The sequence below is a fragment of the Oenanthe melanoleuca genome, chromosome 1A, assembly GCF_029582105.1.
Source record: "Oenanthe melanoleuca isolate GR-GAL-2019-014 chromosome 1A, OMel1.0, whole genome shotgun sequence".
NCBI classification, from domain to species: domain Eukaryota; kingdom Metazoa; phylum Chordata; class Aves; order Passeriformes; family Muscicapidae; genus Oenanthe; species Oenanthe melanoleuca.
The window spans coordinates 47,956,062-47,976,970 of NC_079334.1; the positions used below are offsets into that span (position 1 = coordinate 47,956,062).

At 40.4% G+C, this 20,909-nt stretch overlaps 1 protein-coding gene across 3 annotated transcripts in view; it reads left to right on the forward strand.

Moving 5' to 3' along the window:
• The first annotated feature begins 1,827 nt into the window (after positions 1–1,827).
• The window catches only part of KCND2 (potassium voltage-gated channel subfamily D member 2), a 256,541-nt gene continuing 237,459 nt past the window's right edge, over positions 1,828–20,909 (forward strand). The window contains exons 1-3 of one of the 3 annotated variants that reach the window (XM_056511320.1): positions 1,834–1,980; positions 2,830–2,936; positions 4,081–5,254. In XM_056511320.1, the coding sequence (XP_056367295.1) occupies positions 4,140–5,254 (1,115 nt within the window). In that variant the 5' untranslated portion in view covers positions 1,834–1,980; positions 2,830–2,936; positions 4,081–4,139. Of the gene's footprint in view, positions 1,981–2,568; positions 2,937–4,080; positions 5,255–20,909 lie in introns of those variants that run through there. The other 2 variants (XM_056511312.1, XM_056511328.1) reach the window with 2 other exon arrangements.

Sequence of the window (20,909 nt, forward strand, 5' to 3'; positions counted from 1 at the left end):
CATTTGAGGCTCTGCTATTTAATTCCTACTTGAAGTCATAATCCTCCCTGTTACATCATACCAATCTCTTTCTAGCCAATTCTGATTTCACGGGCAGGATTTTGACTTAGGAAGAACTGATTATTTAGGTACACCTTATGTAGCAGGATTTAGTCCTTCTGAAACATACAAAGCAAGGAATATTTCAGCCAGACAATTTTAATGAACTAAACATAAGGTACAAGCCGTTAAAGTTTGAGTTCCTGGCTATTCCTTCTCAGAAACATATTAATTATGGAGTCAATAGAGTGAACCCTTTTCCTCCCAAAATACTGCTTTGGAGAGATGTCTCTCTGATATACAGGCTGTCTACAAAAATTTAAAGTGAGGCGATCATTTTTCCTGTCAATGGTGTCAGAAGAGTCTCAAAACCTCAACTGGTTTCAAACCTCTGGCTTAAAACAGACTAAATTTTATACGTGGTACCCAAAATTGTCAAAAAATATAGTTTGTTTGGGGTTTTTTCCCATTTTTTTATGAAACCTGTAAATTTCTGAGGCAACTTTAAGATTGCAACAGGAATCCAGGTGTTTCTTTAATGGAACCCATTCTCACAGGTTCTCTCTATGGATGGAAAATCCTTTATTGCGAGACTTCTATTCAGGAAACACTACAAAGAAAAAAATCAGCCTAAAGCAGCAACTGATTTTTGTAATGCTAGGCATGTTAAAAAAATGATATTGATTACAAAAATAATCTATAGCTGACAAGGAAACCTCTTGATTTTCAGGAAAGTATTATTTTCTCAGTGCTGAGCTGACAGGATCATAAATTGGGATTTATTAATTCTACAGGACTGGCCTTGTGTAGCACCAAACAAAACCTCCCATTTCATATGGGAGAAGAATATCCATATCACTGAAAGCTCAATACCTATAGCTGACCAACTGATTTCAATTTAATTGATTAATTTATATGATATAATGTACTGAATATTTGAACTAGAAAAAAATAAAAAAAGCAACAAACAACTTCTGTATATATCCAGAAAGTATCTTTTATTTAATGTGATATTTTATTTCAAGTGACTTGATATATGTAATCAACCATCATCATAAGTTTTCCTATATTAAAGTTTGCACTCAAATATTTTTAAGCTTTTTCTCTCTATGCTTTCTAGTATAACTTGTAGGAACAGCTCAGGCTGTAGCTTAGGCTACAATACTGGAAGTGTTCATCTTTTTCATGGGAACTTAGAAGTGAACATATACTGAAGCTGAGCATATTATTAAAATACAGAAAAGAGTGAACTCTCAAGCTTCAGTGTGTGTTTGGTATTTTTTTGCTTTGGGTTTCTTCGGCAGATATCTCAAACAGCTTATCAGAGTGGAAGGTTTGGTCGTAAAAACTTCACATATAAAGGAACCTATTTATTCAGTGATTCTTTTCGAAACCTCTTACTACTAAACGGGAACACAGGCACGTTAGAAGGAGGAATACATTCCGGTGTCTTCCTGCAAGGTCTGTGAAGAAGACACAGAACGGTTTCAGAATCTCGATTGAAAAATATAGACGGTTCCCTCTGTTTGCCAGCAGTGTCAGAGCGGCGCGCAGAGCTCGGGAGATGAGGCGCCCGCAGAGCGCGGAGCCGGGGGATGCGCGGGCAGAGCGCGGGGGATGCGCGGAGCCGGGGGATGTGCGGAGCCGGGGGATGCGCGGAGCCGGGGGGATGAGCGGAGCCGGGGGATGCGCGGGCAGAGCGCGGGGGATGCGCGGAGCCGGGGGGATGCGCGGAGCCGGGGGATGCGCGGAGCGCGGGGGATGCGCGGAGCCGGGGGATGCGCGGAGCGCCGCTCGCCCGCTCCCGGCGGGAGCGCACTTCCCGTCATCCACGCGCCATCTAGCGTCGGGAAAAGGGACGCGGCTCGGCACGGGAGCGGAACCGAGAGGAGGAGGGAAAGGCTCCCGCACCCGTCCCGGCTCTCGCCGTTCCCAAAGCTGGTAAGAGCCATTTGGATATTGCCACCACAGCTCCGGAGTGGCTCGGGGCGGGTTGTCAGGAGGATCGCTGCACTTCACTCCCTGGCATCTCATTTCCTCTCTTTTGCAGTGAACGGTTCCCTTTCCCTTGAAAGCAGCTAGCGCTCCCCAGAAATCCCCTCGGTACCTCACCTAAGCTATCGCCGCCGCCCGATCCCTACCCAAAGCACCGCGAACTCCAGAGGGTCTGTGCGGCGCTGCCGGCGGAGGGGTTGGACCGCACGATCCCGGCCCCGCAGAGACACACACCGGCACACACACGCACACCGGCACGCACACACACCGGCACACACACCGGCACGCACACACACACACACACACACACACACACACACACCGGCACAGCCGCGCTCCCTGCCCGCAGCCCTTTTGTTCCGCCCGCGGAGCGATGTCCTGCCCGCCCGCCCCGCGCTCCCCGCGCTCCCCGCGCCCGCACCGCCGCCCGCCCCTGCGCCCCTCGCCCCAAGGCGGGCGGCGGCGGGGTGGCACGGCCCGCCCGCCTCGGGGGAGGCAGCGGGAAGCCCCTTCCCCGCCCCCGGCCGCGCCAGGGCCTCGCCGCTGCCGCCCGCAGCCCGCGGCAGGGCAGGGGCAGCGGCCGCAGCCGCAGCCGCGCCTGACAGCGGCCCCGCGCCGCAGGATCCGCGCCCCGCAAGGACGTGCTCCGCGAGCTGCCAGGCGCGATTACGTTGTTTTTCTCCCCCCACCCACCCCTTGAACTTGTTGCTTGGCGCTCGGCGGTGGCGGAGGGGGGTGGGGGTGGGGGAAAGCCTTATTATCGATGTCCCTTTGGATGCGATCAAGCTTTCTCAGGAGCAACTACTTCCCCGCCGTTCCCGGCGGGGCGCGGAGATCTAGCGGCAGAGCCCGTATTTCCAAAAGTCTCTATGCAACTGAGCGCTCTCACCAGACTTTCACAGGTAGGTGCCGCAGACTGGGCACGTCTGGAGGGATTCGAGAACTGAGCCGAGGGGAAGGGGCGAGAGGAGGGAGGCGGGGGTACGGGGGGAGGGGTGGGGGGGCACGATCCACCACCGCCCGCCGAGCCCTACGGCACCCGCACCCCTGCCCCGGCCTCCCCCGCCGCCAGGCAGCTCCTGCCCTCTCCGCTCCACGGCCAGCCTCCCCCGGCTTCGCCTCTCGCCGCCGCTCGGCGCTCCGGGGATGCCCCGTGCAGCCCACCTAGTGCCTGTGTCTCCAAAGCCCCGCTCCTGCCCCCGCCAGGACCGCGGGGGCTCTGCCCGAGCCCGGTCTCCTCGCCGCAGATCAGCCCCTGTCCGTGTCGCGATGCTCCGTCCGCTCTGCCCGCTCCCTGTCTGTGAGCCGCTCCCCGCGCCCCATCCCCGGCATCCCTCTGCCCTTCAAAGCATCTCCTGCACGGAAAACTTGCCTTAAAGTTTAATGCTGCCGCCCGGAGCTCCTCCCCCTGCCCTGCCGGCTCCCCCGGCCCCTAGCCGGGGTCTGGAGGAGTCCCCGGGCGGCGATTAAAGGTCAGGGAGAGGATTCCTCCCGCCGCTGCTCCAGGGCTGCCGCCGGGAAGGGGGGCCCGGCCGGCCCATCCCCTGTGCCCCTCGCGGGAGCGGGAGCGGGGGCGCGGGGCCCCGCCGCAGCCCGGGAAGCTCCGCCGGTGCCGCGGCCCCGCTCCGGCGGCGGGCGGGGAGCGAGCGGAGCGGAGGAGGGGCGGGGGACCGGCTGCATCGCGCCGGGAGGAAAATCTCCTTCCAGGTGGCTGCACAGCTGCACTAGAGCTACTAGCCGGCTCCAGGGGCTAGTGATTTGAGGACTGTTGCTTCCGTCCAGGGGCCTCGAATGGAGACCTTATATGCAAAGGATCTGGCTGTTAAAGAAGCTGCTTCGAACAGAGGGATTTCCAAGTGCCTTCATTTATTGTCCTAACAGTGTGACCAGTACCTGGAGAGCATATTCTGGGGTGAAAAAGTGGAGGAAACAAAAAGGAAACAGGAGGGTTTTCAGTTAATACTAAATATCGCAAAAATGTTCAGGAATTCTGCTGCCTCAAGAATGTGTGAGAATTTTTATATTTCTTTTCCCTCTCTGTTTTAGTGGCTGGACCAGAAGTGTCTCTAGATTGACTCCCGTAGCTGTAATAGCTGTTTGGAACCATGGCAGCAGGTGTAGCAGCTTGGTTACCCTTTGCCAGGGCAGCAGCCATAGGATGGATGCCAGTGGCTACTGGTCCCATGCCAGCTGCTCCACGGCAGGAGAGAAAGCGAAGCCAGGACTCTCTGATTGTGCTGAATGTGAGTGGCATCCAGTTCCAGACGTGGCTGGACACCTTAGAGCGCTACCCTGACACTCTGCTGGGCAGTTCAGAGCGGGACTTCTTCTACCACCCTGAGACGCAGCAGTACTTTTTTGATCGGGACCCTGACATTTTCCGCCACATTCTCAACTTCTACCGCACTGGGAAGCTTCATTATCCCCGCCAGGAGTGCATTTCAGCCTATGATGAGGAGCTGGCCTTCTTTGGCATCATCCCTGAGATCATTGGTGACTGCTGTTACGAGGAGTACAAGGATCGCCGGCGCGAGAATGCTGAGCGCCTGCAGGATGATGCCGACACGGATCATGTAGCTGAGAGCTCCCTGCCCTCCATGACAGCTCGTCAGAGGATGTGGCGGGCCTTTGAAAACCCACACACCAGTACCCTGGCTCTAGTCTTCTACTATGTCACTGGTTTCTTCATTGCCGTCTCCGTGATTGCCAACGTGGTGGAGACCGTGCCCTGTGGGGTGAGCCCGGGTCGCATCAAGGAGCTGCCCTGTGGAGAGCGGTATGCGGTGGCTTTCTTCTGTCTGGATACTGCCTGTGTCATGATCTTCACTGTTGAATATCTCCTACGTCTGCTGGCAGCTCCTAGTCGCTACAAATTTGTGCGCAGTGTCATGAGTATCATTGATGTGGTGGCCATTATGCCATATTACATTGGCCTGGTGATGACAGATAACGAGGACGTCAGTGGGGCTTTTGTGACATTAAGAGTCTTTCGTGTCTTCAGGATCTTTAAGTTTTCCCGCCACTCGCAGGGTCTGCGCATCCTGGGCTACACGCTGAAAAGTTGTGCCTCGGAGTTAGGCTTCCTCCTCTTCTCACTCACTATGGCCATCATCATCTTTGCCACAGTCATGTACTATGCAGAGAAAGGTTCATCAGCCAGCAAGTTCACCAGCATCCCTGCAGCCTTCTGGTACACCATCGTCACCATGACAACACTGGGGTAAGTGCAGCTGGTGTTTGGTTACAGCCAACGTTTCAACAAGTGTATTGGCACGAACGGAAAATACTCAGTTTAAAAAAAATGGTGATAGAAAAAAAGTGAGGGTAAGTTTTTGTTACATCACTTTAAACATTCAACTTGTGACTTCCTTCTAAATGTTTTACATGTTTAAGTGAGTTAACAGCATTGCTGAAATTAAAATAACCCAAATCAAAAAACTGCAAAAACCCTGAAAAAGCGAACAAAGCAAAGCAAAAAAGTCTGTAAACTCTTTGGTTTTGGACAGCGAAATTGGAATATTTTATCAGTATGTGTGAGTTATCAGTGGATTTTTAATGGAGTATTGTCTTTGCTGGCAGAACCTGCTAGGTGTTGGTAAATTATTAATATTTTTAAGGAGAACCGAAGTGCAAGCTTTTAATTTGATCAGTTTGTGGATCTGCCATTTTGTTTTAAGTTGTGTATTGATGTAGACCTGGATATTGAATTTGTTATTACAAAGTAGTTGTTTTTCATGAAAATCATGCCTTGTCTTTACAAAAAAAATATATTCCTGATTTTATTTAAGACACTGAACACATTTTCTTTGATTTTCATGGACCTGTAACTTTTAAATTATGAGTGTCAAGCTACACTGATACACTCTGTGACTGGAGACACACTCTGGAAAATTATCTGAGGAAGTGTGAGATATGTGACGCATCAAGCATGTGTTTTTAAACCTAATTCTAATGGCAATACTATTTCTTTCAGAGAATAGGAGTTAAAAAGTGTCACTGTTGTCATTAGAATGCAATGCAGTTTAAGGGAAGGATGGGAGAGAGTATTATTTTATGAAGTCTCTGATACCAGAGTCTGATTGGATCAGCTGATTCTCTGCACCAAGTTATAAAATGCATTTGTGTGTAATTGCAACAGGGATTTAGAAGGTTGACTAATTTGAGATGACAATTTTTCCTTATTCTTAATTTTGAGTTGTATAGTACCCTCTATGAAACTGAAAATTTGTTGATTCATTACAAACTGACTAGTTATTTAATCATTACAGATACAAAATTACAAACTTGGCACTTTCATTAAGGCAAACCCATAATTTTGTTATCATTTTGCTGTATCTTGTTGGGACTGTTGAAATTTATGAAACATGTGTAACTTTTAAATTTAACAAAATGAAAGTGCATTATTAAACTATTATGAAAAACTTGATTTATTATGTGCAATAGTAATTTACTTGGGAAACACATACAAAATATTGGAAAAGATAAAAGGAGTGTCTTATGCCACCATTTCTTATACAAGGCTTTTATCTTCAGTGTGATGTAACAAATGAAGATAAATATAGTGCATAGTAAATATTTCATACTTCTTGTAAGGGCAAGTTATGCTAAAAAGGAATGACAAGAGCTTTGGGGATTTAAACCCTCCTTTTCAATTCCTGGGTGGTTTTTTTGGTTTTCATTTTCTGATGCTGGTGACAAATGGAAGGGACCAGTTAGCAGAAGAAACAAGTTAGGCATGATAACTAGATCCACATTCCTGTATTTTCTGATGCTGATATTTTTCACCATTTATTTTTAATTAGAACAGTGATGTTTTTGAGAAAGAATTGACTGCTATTTTAATATAAAAAACCAGAAGCTGGGGTATGGTTATTTTTGTAACAAAAAGTACTTTCTGAGTAAGTTGTTTCCATGTTCCTGCACACTGTGGAAAGTACTTGTCCATGGTACTGAACAGAAACTTTTCTTGGTTTATGCCCAAATTGCAACTGATTATAGCACAGATATGGTATCACAGCTGGTGTTAATATGATTTGTTTGTTTCTTTGGCACACACACACACACATACATGAGTATTATTCTGTAATTCCAGGTTTTGAAGTATTATTCTGAGTAAAATCTTCAAAAGTACTGCTCCAATTTCAACATAATTTCAAATCTCTTTGAATAGAACCTAAGAACCTGTTTTTAAGTATACAGTGACACAATGTGTTGGTCCCAAGTGGACCAAAAAGGGTTAAAGAGAATCCTCTCATGCTTGACACCTTCTTCAAGGTAGTTTGAGCAGAGAAACTTTTGAGCAGATTGAACAGAGATCCAAATTCTCACCTTCAGGAGTTCAGGTATGATACAGGTTCAGATATGACAGACATCTCCAATTTTTATGAAATCTTTAATCAGTGGATTAGCTAGCTTATCTCCTTTTAATAACATCATGATAACTTTATAAAAATCATGTTTAAGTGTTAAGTATATATGTGTGAATAATTTAAATAAAATTAGCTTAATAAAACCTTTGAAATCTTCTTAGTTGATGGAATAATTGCACAAAAGAAGGGGGAATTTACAGGGAAAAGCACCAAGGGTCAATGAAAGCTGATTGTAATTAGTACTGATACCTTTTCTATGTGCTAAAGCTTACCATCTCTTTACTAATACAGAGCTCCTCTTCATTTTAACTTTAGTTTTAGCTGAATCAGGGGTGTAAAAATGGACTTGATAGGAACAACTTCTCTCTTTTATAAAAAAAGATTGATGAAGTCTTTATGTTTCAGATGACAGTATCACACAGCAGGTTATGTGAAATACTACAAAAATTCATGAAAGCTAATGGCTAATAATAGATTAACACAAAATTGAGTTTTTTGAGTGTTGGTGTCACTGTTGTATTTTTCTAGATAGCAAGGGTATTGAGTAAGCGACCTTTGCAATTTGGGGAGTTATTACCTCAGAAGCAGAGCTATATTTCTCAGTTCTGCATGATTGCTGAGAAATTAAAGTGTCTTTAAAAAGCATAGATTACATTTTCCTTTGCAGAGTGCTAGTGACTTCAAATATTACTGTTTTTGCCTCCAAGGATATCCCAGGTATTAACTGCTCTTGACTGCTCAGCTCAAGTAGTACATGTACATGGAAATGTAACATGAAAGGGCTGAAAAAAAATGAAAAGAAGAGAAGAAAGGAGCAAGGGAAGAAAGAGAACATGAGAAAAAGATAAGGCAGAGAGAGAAAGAGAAGAGAAAGATGCCTCTAGAAAAACAGCATGCACGCCTCCAGAAACTGAACTGTCTGATTTTAAACTTAAAACTAGTGTTTTTTCAGGATTAATTGTAGCAAAAGTAAAGTAAAAACAAGAGAAGAAAAGAGAATAAAATTGTTAGAGGTCACAAAATATTTTATGGAGATTCAAGAAAATAGTGGAAACACAGAGGTCAAGAATCAGGTTAGTGTGAAGCTTGACAGAGAGAAAAGCTCAAGTCTATTGAGCTGGGACTGGCAGTCCTCCACTGGGACTGGCCCCTCCTAGGGGTTATGGACATCTCCATCCACAATGACAGTGATGTCACTTTCTGCTGTCACTTTATAACATGCCAGTCTCATAACTTTCCCTCTGCCCTGTCAGGAGCCAGCAAATGAGCTGGAATAGCTGGTAAGGTTTTGAGGGTGTAAGGATATTGTTTGTTCCCAAGTCAGTCAGAGCTGTATTGTAGTTTGTGTTTTATGAAGATATTATACTTTAAATAAGGAACATAGTGCTCTTCTGTGACTAGTTCTAAAGCAATCTTACTGATATATTAAAATTCTATTTTTATAGCCTTTACATTGGGTAGCTTTATCCAGTCACACAACACTTCAGTAGATGAACACAATACTTTATGAAAGGAAGCTTAAACTCAACTACTCATTTATTTGCTTTCATTGTATAAATTAGAGGTGTGTCTTTCAGAAAAGATAAAGAAACTATTTGTTTTGATTGTTAATATAGCCCATAATATGTGAGGAAACCTACTTAAGATATATCAAATTCTCTGAAGACTTTATAATATAGATGACTAGATGTGATAACAGAAGGCCTCAAACAGTGAACGAGGGAAGAGAGGAAAGGATTTCCTTTTCCTGCATATTCGTGTTCTTTGCCCTCTTCAGTCCTTTTCCCATTCTTTTTTTATCTTTTTATTTTGTCTATTTTTTTTTTCCATTATTTATTCCAGCTATCATTTTCCGTAGTTTTCATGGTTGGAGTTTGTCTACTGGTTGATATCTTTCCTCCCTTCCCCAAGACAAGGTTAACATTTGTAATAAGACTCTGCTGGCTTTATTTTTTCTTCTTCTTCTCCTTTGTTCCAGATTCCTAATTCATCCTTTACTACTAGATCAAATCTTGTTTGTCACCATTGTCATTCATTTGACCTGAACTTTTCTCAGAAAAGATTTTTTGTTCTGACCTTTGTTTGATAGATTTTTTCCTTATGAGCATCATAAAATTTCCAAATCATCACTTTTTTTTTCTCAAATGCCACACATGCTCTCTTTTCTCACCACTGTGCCTTTTTCAGTGTGTTTAGTTCCTTATAATCTCTGCATTTTAGTTTGAAATAATCCACTGTGTTTAATAAAACCTGACGAGAACAAAATTCAAAATCTTTGTTTTGTGAAAAATTTTATTAAAAGTTTGGATGTATTCTTATAATTCGTGTTACAAATGTAAAGATTCACAAAGTTAGAGTTTTATTTCTGTATCTGCTGCATACATATAGCTCATTCATTTTTTGTTTGATATTTTCAACCCAGTTTCAAATAGAATTTTTCTATTTTTGCCTTCTTATATACAACCTAGTGGATTTTGTGTTTTACAAATGTGTTTGATGTCTCAATCTATTTTCTCTTCACAGCAGAGACATTTAGCCTATATAACAGAGGAGGGACAAAGTGTAGTTGTGATCACCTTCAAAGTATGTTACTAGATATTCAAAAAGGGCTCCAGGGAGAATCTGTTACACTAAGGGTCATTTTGATAGCAGTAAAAAAAATTATTTGTTCTGTAACAAAAAGATTACTGAAACTGTATTGGGCCCTTGTTGCTTGACAGAGAGTAGAGTAACTGTATTCTTATTTAGTTACACTGGGGACCTGCTTTCCTCTTAAAAAAAAATCCTGAAAATCTCTCAGAGGAAAAGGACTTAGCTTGTTTCACTCATTTGTTTTGAACTTCCTTAGTTCATTATGAAAAACATGAAGGTGATGCTTAACAGAATGATCTTTCTGCTCAGGATATAATTTATTCGCTCCTTAGGTAGTAGGAGATGGAATTTTGTTTCCTTGTTGTTACTTTGAGAGAAGAATAACTACAATTAGATTACTGTGGACCTGGATATAGCATGGAAATATGCCTAATACAGCAAAACAAATCATCTCAGAGAGTAAATATGGCTAGTGCCTGATCTATTAACTATAGGGCTATCATTCAAGTAATCATCAGTGAGTACTGTCATTTTAGTTAATTCTTTAAGTGGTCAAACCCAAGAAGTTCAAACTGAGTGATGACAATCTGTACATGACTCACAACATTGTGCCTTTTTCTAAGATGAAAAATTTGCAATATAAAAACCATGTAAATCTACGAATACAGTATTAGAAACAGCACCTACCATGCAAAAAAAAAAAAAAAAAAAAAAAAAAAAAAAAGACAAACCTGGAAATGGAAACTGTATGTCTGAAGAGGGAAACATACATACCACAGAAATAAAGTGACTATTCAAAATAAGTTGAGAACATCTTGCAACTTCAGGTGGCAATAAAGTTTCCAGACATTTGAAAGAAAGTTTAATGACTTACTCCTTTTACTTGATTTTTATGACACTATAGTCCATTGCCAGTTCATAATATTCATCATGGTAAGCTAACTAGAGAAGAATCTTGTTTATCAGGGGTTAAGATCATAGATTGTTCCAAAGAGGGAGTATAAATTAGAAATACAGAAAATGTTTAGAATCAGCCTTAACAGGTTTCATCAGTTACATGACAACAGAGCTGACAGTGATGGGAAAGATTCTGTATATTTCTGTACCTATCATTTATTGGGCAATAGATAGGAGCACAGGTTTTTTCTGGAAGACATAATCTTTAGGACATATTTTATTTTTTTTTCTGAATTATTATGCAGTGGAGAAAAGGTCTTTGAATTTATAGACAGTGCTTTAAAATTATAGCTCTACTCTAGACTTCCTGGAACAATAATAGTCACCATGCTTGGACTTCAACTCCAAACACAGTTAGGAGCCTTTATTTCTACCACTATTTCTTAATATTTTTTTGTGAAGCATATGATTTTGATCTTGCTTGGCCTCTGGAAATGTTTTATAAACGTCTTGTTAAGTAAAAAAGCTGTGGGGTTTGTTATGACAAAAAATAAACAATTTTCCCCAAAGTACACAGTGAAATTTGCTTTATTTTCACAGCACAGACTTAAATACATGTGATTTAAGATAAAAATATAATGCTTTTTACTAGAGCATCTGATATGTAACAGGTATGAGTGCCCTGTAGAAAAATACAGGATACAAAAATTTACTCAGGTGTCTGGCCTATACAGGCTCAGGTTTTAACATCAGCACTTGTAAATATTATGTGATCAATGCATCAAAAGAATAAAGTTTAACAGGATTCATTTCTATTATAATTCAAATGAGACTGCACTCCTTTTCTCATAGCAGCATAGACACAACCTATGCATTATTAGGAGATACATCTTAATGTACCCAGTTATCAGTACAGCATTCCTACTACCATGAGTTCAAATTCTGTCAGTTAAATGCATTGACAAAAGCTAACAAAACAGCAAAAGACTGCTATCTGATTATTAAAGATACAAGTATATCAGTCATATAAGAAATTGTAATTTTTGTGTGTTTAGAAAAGCAGTTTCCTTTCTTGTATTCCACTGTGCAGTCTCATTCCTTACTTATCTGCAGATCTCCATCCTGAAGGTGAAAGCATTAGGGGCTACTGTGTAAATGTACTAAGTTAGAGCATGATTCTTCAGTTACAGAAAATGTGAGGCTTCTAAACAACCTAGAAAAATGTTTTTAGTAGGAACAAAGTAAAATTTTGCATATTTAAAGTATTTGGGAATAGTAGTTTTGCATTTATCCCTGGTTTTTTGTTTCATTTGTGTTGCTGGTTTATTCATCTGATTGGTTTAACTGAGAAGTCAAGTTTCACAGACATAGAGATCTCCTGGGTTTATTCATTTATAGGACTCAAACACTACAAGGAAGAATTTAAAGGCATTTATGTGTCTGGAGGTGAAGACAGGCACTCAACTTGAATTTTCAGAAGAGGCTTGGGTGTTAGAAGCAGTTGAAGCTAGGTACCTAATTACCTTAGAAAATAGTCTTATGTGCACAGGAGTAACTTCTAAGATAAGAATAGAATACTTTACTCAGACTTTGGATATGTCTCAGAGGCAGGATCAAATGCCCCTATCAGAATCACATGGATTCTGCTAGGGTTCAGGTCTTGTTAAAGTAGAAGATAAAAAAAAGAAGGAGATAAGACTATTTTGTGTATGGTATGCTTAGGAAAGAGGGATGAGTAATTCAAGTTAAAAAACAGAAGGGTAACTGAAAGAATAATGTAAATTATCCAAGAGATAAATGTTTTGATCCTAATTTTCTGCCTCTGTGGTTTTCAAACCAAGAGTTCAGCATGAAAAGATATGTAAGAAATGGAAGCTATGACATGTAGATATTATTAATGAAAATATTTCTAGAAACAGCGTGAAAAACTCTGAAACAATGTCAGGTAGGTGATTCCATTTTCAAATAAGCATGCAATCTGAGGATTTATTTGTTTCAATAGGTCTCATTTAACTTACATGCAGTAAATTTGTTAAGATGCTGATGTGTGGTAAGAAAAAGTAATTTTCAATTTTGACCACTGCAATTTCATCCCCTTCTCTGGTATGGTGGCAAACTTTCTTATTTTGTGTCTGTTTTAATGAACATTCTTTGTAGATTTATATAGGAGGTATGAGAAGTACTTTGTCTGCCTTTGGGTGTTCTTTTTGTGCAGTAATATGAACTTTGTAAGAGGAGTCTACAGTTCTGCTAGTTGATTCTTACCTTGCTGTTGATTCTTACCTTAATCTCTGCTCCTAAATGAAGCATATTTAAAGCACATTTTCCTGTTTTCTTCCCGTTTCTTTGTAAAAAAAAAAAAAAAAAAAAAAAAAAAAAAATCCTGATGTAAGCACATTATATCACAGTTCTTTCTCTTTGAGGAAGCATTGTGATTTGTGAGCTGATGTTTAACCAGTTAGTGTCCAACTCAGTTCTGTACTTATTACCACTTGCACTAAGGCTTTATATAAAAAAATAACATAGGAAGAAAAAATTGCAATATTGAGAACACATGTATATATTTTTAAAATGCAATCTATTACAATACCAACATTAAAACAAAAATGTTATAAAATGTGTATCTTTCTAAATAAATTTAGCTGTTTGATTACTGAAGACTAAGTCTCCTTAGCTATGACTTCTAGTAGTACAAAAGGCAGTATAAACTTCTAGAATTTTATTTAATTACTCTGAGAACTTTGGTAAATTAAAATAAAGTATGTTTCACTACAGTTTTAAATCTGTTGGATTAAGAGAATTAATTTTGGATTAAGAAGTAACTGTGAACCTCCTTAATGGTATCTATAATAGCCTAATCTTATGATAATATATTAGCATGCTTTAATTAATTATTATTTTGGAAAAAAATTCAGGCCAAACCCTAACTTTTTTCAAATGTGTATTCAGAGATATGGATTTTTTTCTATGAATTATACTGGCAGATTCTCAAAATATTTTGGCTGATACACAGGGAACAATTTTTCAAATTATCACTTGAAAGCTTGGCCATCCAGGCATTCCTGGTAAATGGCTGAGAGTTAGACTGTAAGGTTGTGAAGGAATTAATTTAGGATTGTGTAAAAGGTTACACTCTGAATGTGTCTTTTGCATCCTAACTCACTGTTTCTTTCAGTAAGATGAATCAAGAGAGTTTTCTTTATGAGAGCACGTGTAATGTGAGTGGGATCTTTAGCTTTTCATTGTTAATATTCATATCCCCCTTTTTCATAGCCCAAAAGAGGACTTTTATTATTGTGTTAGTGACCTTACTTTCATTTTCTGCAACTTTTATCTCTTCCACTTGCAGCCACTTAACAATTCCCTGAGCATCCTTATCAGTTATGGGCAGCAACTACTGCACTGTGCAGAGTTGCTTAGGAACAAAATTGATGCTCTTTGACATGGTAGATGACAGCTGCAACATGCTGGTCCCCAGCTCTCCTTCTTCCCACAGAGGAATAAAAAGCAGAGAGGCTGAAGATGTTTTCCAAACCTGATTGTGAAGAGCCTATATACTTTTTTGGTTTAGGGTATCTAATCACTTCATTGTTGGTATACAACAGTGGCTAAGAATTGTGGCATTTCTACTGAAGACACAGAAGTATCAAACAATCTTTAGTAAAAAATCTTTTTAATTCTTTGTAATATAAATACCACAGTATTTTGTACCACTTCTAGAATTGAAAGTTTTCAGTTTTTCTAAGCTTTCTGTTTGGGTTTGTTATTGATGCATTTGTTTACATCAGTTGATGAAATCCAAGTTGAAATGTGGTATCATGAGACACTGGGCAAACAGAGTGCATACCCCTATTCTCACACACCTAGAGAAAGCTATGCTTGCAGCTGTCTCTTGTGTTTATTTGATGTGTATTTATTTAAAAAAAAGAAACTTTCAATATTGTAAACTCTAGACTGTTTGAGAATTAAGGTGGAATTTGCTATTTTAGCATCTGGATGGAAGCTTGAAAGAGTTCAAATTGAAGCCTTCCCACAGATAGACTAAATCTGTCCACAGATTAATGATTTGACATGCTCAGTATTAGTTACTTTCTAAGTGAAAGGGAAGCTCAAGTTTTATCTGATTTGCTTGTGAACAAGGTAATCATTTTATAGTATGTGTCAAAGTGTGCCAGGTTTTAGAGGTAAATATTATAAAGGAATCTCCTAAAAAAAAAGCTCCAGGTAATATGTGATCTCTATGCTGTCCTTCTCAAGACCATGTGCTACTTCTGAGACCTCTCTCCCTTCATCCATCAGTCAGATCACTGCAGAAGTTGCAGCTGCTGAAAGGCTGCAGCCATCATCATTCCTTTAGCCTACAGTTGCTTTCCTGTGAAGGCCCAAATCTCCCAAGTTTAGTGCATTAAATTATTCAAGGAGCAGCAATGCAGTTAGCCGTGCTGGTGAGCCCTTCAGAGCAGCTCAGCCTCTCGCTGCCCTGGCAGAGCTGACAGTCTCTCTCCTCTGGAGACAGGCACAGCTGCACACCAGAGATGCTGCTGACTCCTCTGTCTGGCACAGATGACCAATGATTTTAAATTATAGACATCTTTGTGCAGCAGTGCACATGCAAGATAAAATCCTAGTTGTGGGAGGGGAAGATAGGAACCAGTTTTGTTTCAGGTGTCTAGAAGACAGAAAAGAGTGCCTGGAGTGGACTGCCCCAATCCCTTTGGATGCAGCTGCCTTCTGGCCATTGTCTGCCCTGAGCCCTCTTCTCACCCTGGGTACAGCACAATGTCAGGCAGTCATCCACAGACTGGACTTACAGTGGGTTTGGCCATGCAAAAGGAAAGAGGTTTGAGGTCTTGCAACATTTTTCCAGACTGCATGTGAGCTTTCTTTATTACTCCACGTAGTCACAACATTTAGTGTGCACTGCTTGCTATGTCTTTGCAAACAAATTAAGTAAATACAGAGAGAAGTGACAGATAATTTGGAATACTGGACAGAAAAATGGGTGGAAGTATGGATTTAGATCCACATAAATATCAAAAGGCTGAAAACTGTCTGGTTAATCTCTGTAGTCTATCACAGTGGTGTATCTTCTGCTTTAATATACTTTCTGATACCTGTTTGCTAGCTCATCAGCTATTCTCAGAGGTTCCCTTGTTTTCAAATCCAAATGCAACAGAGAAGTTTCCTTAAATAAACTTTCCATATTGTCTATACATAGTAGTTTTCCAGTCCTATGTTTGCATGGAGAGGTATAGCTATAGAATTTAGAGATCATGTCTTAGGTGTGTGGTTTTTAAGAAAGACAGTCAGGACATAAAACTATTTTAAAGGAGATAAATAGGACATGCTGTACAATAGAATTATTATGGAAGAATCTGGAGGTGGAATTCCAACTTATTTCTCTGCCAGTTGCTTACTATCTCTGTGAGATATTTATAGGTCTTAACTTACTCCTCCAAAAGTTAAATAGTTCTGAACTAGTCATCCTTTTCTCACTTAGGAGGTAATGAAGAGAAGCAGGCATCTGGATGTGCTCATTCCTCTGCACTGAGTATAATTGAAATTTATTATAATTAGTGGAGACTTTAAATACCAAGTGGAAATGGATGAGATAAATCCCAGGTTCTGTGGGCAGTTGGTTTGACCAACTCTCCTTGTTTCCAAGTTACATAACTGTGAAAGGCCCATAACATATTCCTTTCAAAGATCATAGCAGAGTACATGCTTTGCATTTAATGGTAATTCACACTTCATCAAAAAGGCAATATATCCACTGCATTTAAACTCAAAGTATTCTTGCTTTGTGTAGCCCTGAAGTCCATTTCAGTGCTTTTGCCAATTTTTTGTCCTTTTCCAAACAACACAACAAAAAATTTAAATTTGAAAAAAAAAGAGTATTTAATATTTGTGCTGGTTTAGAAGAAATCTCTAGAAATTGGAAAGAAAATGTAAGTATCCACTGTAATTTTCTGCAGGAAAGAAGTCTTTCTTCAAATAGCAATGCCTGTGAGCTAAGATGGAGAGCTTGAATACCTTGATTACCCTTCAGAGGGTTGTAAACTATTTCTTTTCTTCTGAATGGGAAACTTAGACCAAGCCACATGGTGGTCTTGTTAGCTGTTTCACCACTGTCCATTTCCAAAGTGTCCCAATGGAGACATGTCAGACATATCCCCACATGCCACTGTTCTTCTAGGTGGTCTCTAGACTGCATTTAAGCAGTGCCAATGCATAGCTGTGAAGCAGACTGAAAATTTCCGAGACACACTACAATAAATTTCAGCAAGGACACTCTACTCATTTTCATATTTAATTCAGTTAAAAAGGTATCATTTTCTCTAAAGCTGCCTCCAGACTGAAGTACTACAGAATCTTAAAGACCACGGTAGAGTAGTGCAGTCAAAACTGCTTCAGAGTTTATGTCTTTCTTGTTTTCCTTCTGAACTTTGTTCACTTCTCTGCAAATCATACCAATCTCTCTGGTAAGGGAATTCTGTAATTTGGTATGAAATCCTGTTATCAGCAAAGATTTGGTTTAACTTATTTTTGTTTGTCTTCATGATCTGCTCTTCCAAAACAGCAAACTTCAAATTTGACAGCTAGTAGAGTTCTATACAAGTGTGAAACAACATTTCCTTTAGTATGTTCCCTTTTTTGTGCATGTAAGAGTTCATGAAATTTTGCTCTTTTATGCATTAAATGGCATATTATATTTTTTGTGTGTGTGTCCGTGAAAAGAGATGAATTAACTACAGAACAATATTTCCCCTTTTATCTTCCCCTCAACTGGCCAGCTTTATCATAAACTTCCAAATAAGTTTTAAAGAAAAAGTGCTATCCAGCATAACTAATGAAACATTCCTTCTCTTTTGAGGGGAAACAGTGATTATTGGTCTATAATTTGGGGTAACTATTTTGATTTAATACTTCTCAAAAATAGTTCTCTTCCCATTTTCAATTCAAGTTAATGCTTTTGCAAAACTAGAAGAGTGATGGTAATGATGGAAAAGAAACTCTTTCTTAAGTTTGCTTTCTTCTAAGTTGTCCTTGGAACAAGTCCTGGTATGAAGACAGGTTTTTTACATACTTTTGAGATTCGAAGTTATAGTTTTATTATGCCAACCCCTTTTCCACTGCCTTTCAAAACAAATTGAGAACAGGGACCTATGAAGCCAGTCTGCAGAGAAATTATTTACCTAAGTAGTTTTCTAGAAAGAAATAGATATAGACAGTGTCAAAAACGGAGTTGTTAGTCCTTCAACAAAGCAGCCTGATAGTGTTCTGCAGCAGGGTGGAGGGGTGGGATGTGAGGTGAGAGAGTAAAAATGCAGGATTTTTTCTGAATCTTGGCAAGAAAGGTACAAAAAGAAATTACTTAGTAAAATATATGTTTTAGTAACATAAAGAGGAATATATTTATCTAGTCAATCTCATAACCCTTCAGATGCTTAGCATTTTGTGGTTAGGAGGTTTTTCCACAGCATGCTGCACAGATGCTGTGCATGCAGAGATCTCTTTTTTTCTTTGTGGTATTGCATATTTTTTGTTTATTTTTTGAAATAAATCAACGCTACTAATAAAGGATATTTTCACGATAAGGTCTTGCTGCACTTTTAGCTGAAGGCAATGTTGGACAGGTTACCTGCAGGCTCCTCTCTTTCAGTGACCTGGGCAGAATTGTCCTGCAGACAAAGTGTTTGTACAACAGAGCACAGCCTGAAGGCTGGGATGGGCATTGAGCATGGTCTGTTGTACTTGCTTGGTTTCACTCTTACACAAATCACTAACTCTCCAGTGTACTGTGGTCTTCCAGTTTGGTTCACTACAATGGGTTCATGTTGTGAGGGAAAGAAAAATACACCTGTTCAAATGGTTTGGTAAATTTTAGTGATTATGGTTACTGCCTTTGATCAGAGAATTACAAAAAAGCTAAGAACTTCTGCAGTCAGATGAAGGGAAACATCACTCCTGTTTTCAAATAGTAAAGAAAGAGGATGTAGGGAACCACATACTGGTGGTTTACCTCTGTGCCTGGGAAGATCATTGACTCAATCCTCATGGAAGTAGTTTTAAGGCACATACAACACAAGGAGGAATTTCAACACAGCCAACATGACTTTCTTAAGGCAAATCATGCCTGAACACTCTGGTGGCCCTTTCTGATGGAACGACTGCAGCAGTCAAAGGAAGACAGAACAATGTCATCTACCCAGACTTCTGTAAGGCCTTCAACATGGTCACATACAACATTCTTATCTCCAAGCTGGTCAGACATGGACTTGAAGGGGGGGCCTGGGGGTTCTCATGGATGAAAAGCTGAACATGAGCCAGCACTGTGTGCTCCCAGCCCAGAAAATCAACTGCATCCTGGGCTGCATCCAGAGCAGCATGGTCAGGAGAGCAAGGGAGGGGATTCTGCCCCACTGCTCCATTCTGGTGAGACCCCACCTGGAGTGCTGCATCCAGCTGTGGAGTCCTCAACACAAGAAAGACATGGACCTGTTGAAGAGGGTCCAGAGGAGGTTCACAAAGATTATCAGAAGGCTGGAGAACTTCCCCTTTGAAGACAGCACAGGAGCCGGGGTTTTTCAGCCTGGGGAAGAGAAGGCTCCAGGGAAACCTTTTTGTGGCCTGCCAGTACCTAAAGGACCTTATAAAAATGAGGAAGAGCAAATTTTTACATGGACAGATAGTAATAGGACAAGGAGGAATGGTTTTAAACGAAAAGAGGAGATACTTAGATTAGATGGTAGGAAAAAATTCTTTACTGGGAGGACAGTGAGGTGTGAGAACAGGTAGCCCAAAGAGGCTGTGGATGCCCCTGGAATCCCTGGAAGTGTTCAAGGCCAAGTTGGATGGGGCTGGTCTAGTGGGAGAGTGCCCTGCCCAAGGCCAGGGGCTTGGATTTAGTTGATAGTTAAAGTCCTTTGCAACCCATGATGTTCTGTGGTTCTGAGATAATATCAGAGTAAGTTGAATACGTTCAAATAAATATCTCAAACCTTTTCCCAAAGAAACCTCATTTCTTCTAAAAATTTCACAATAAAACATCAAGAGCTCTTGCAATGTAAGGTAATGGAAAATCTCTTCAGGCGTCTTTGAACTTTTTCTCTTATGTGAGGCTTTTATCAAAGTAAAATGTAGTTGGAAAATATAATTTATGAATTTTCTGTTTCCAAAAATACTTGAATGAAACCTACTTACTTTTTATTCATTTTCTTTTAGAAATGTGGAAAAAAAATTACACATTTGGCTTGTTTGATTCGAATTGCTTTTGGGATTTCAGTTCAAAGCAATTTTGAGTTTTCATCCATGTGTGAAATGGAGAATACTTTCAGAAACAATGCTATGAGAGAACAGTTTTATCTAATGGTGAAAGGCTATAAACCAGACGTGACTGGTCCATTCTTTCTTTGACTTAAAAAACAATTAGAAAAATTAATGGCAAGATACCCACCAGTGCACATCAAAGAAAAAGGATACAACTTCTGCCTTGGGTAGAAGTTACAGATTGCTGGTGATATAACTAATGTAGTATCATGGTGTTCTCGCCTTTGCTTATATCCTAACCATGTCATTTACTTCCAGCCACGGACAGGGCTTGAGTTTTGCACTAATCCATCTCTTTTATCTCCCCCTCTCATGTTCTCCGTTAGTGGAAATAACTTAACTGTGGGTTGGATCAAGCTTAGATTAGGGAAATAAGGTTTTTTTTCCAAATACTTTTTAAAGCATTGTGGACAATGGATAGATTATAGCTATTCTTAAGTAAAGGTTCAGAGTCTCCAAGAATATCAGAGAGTTTGAATACTGTGCAAACAGGAAAACAGACGTTTTAAACTCACAAGTAGTTCTTACTACTCTTGCTTTCTTCAGCTATTTATATAATCAAAGGTCATAATCTACAAGGTGATTGGAACTTTTGTCAGCTGCGGAACACAAAAACTTAATAAAAATTTCAATGTAGGGTGCATAAATGCTGCAGCATCTGTGAGTCCCTGAATGCCTTGCAGGATT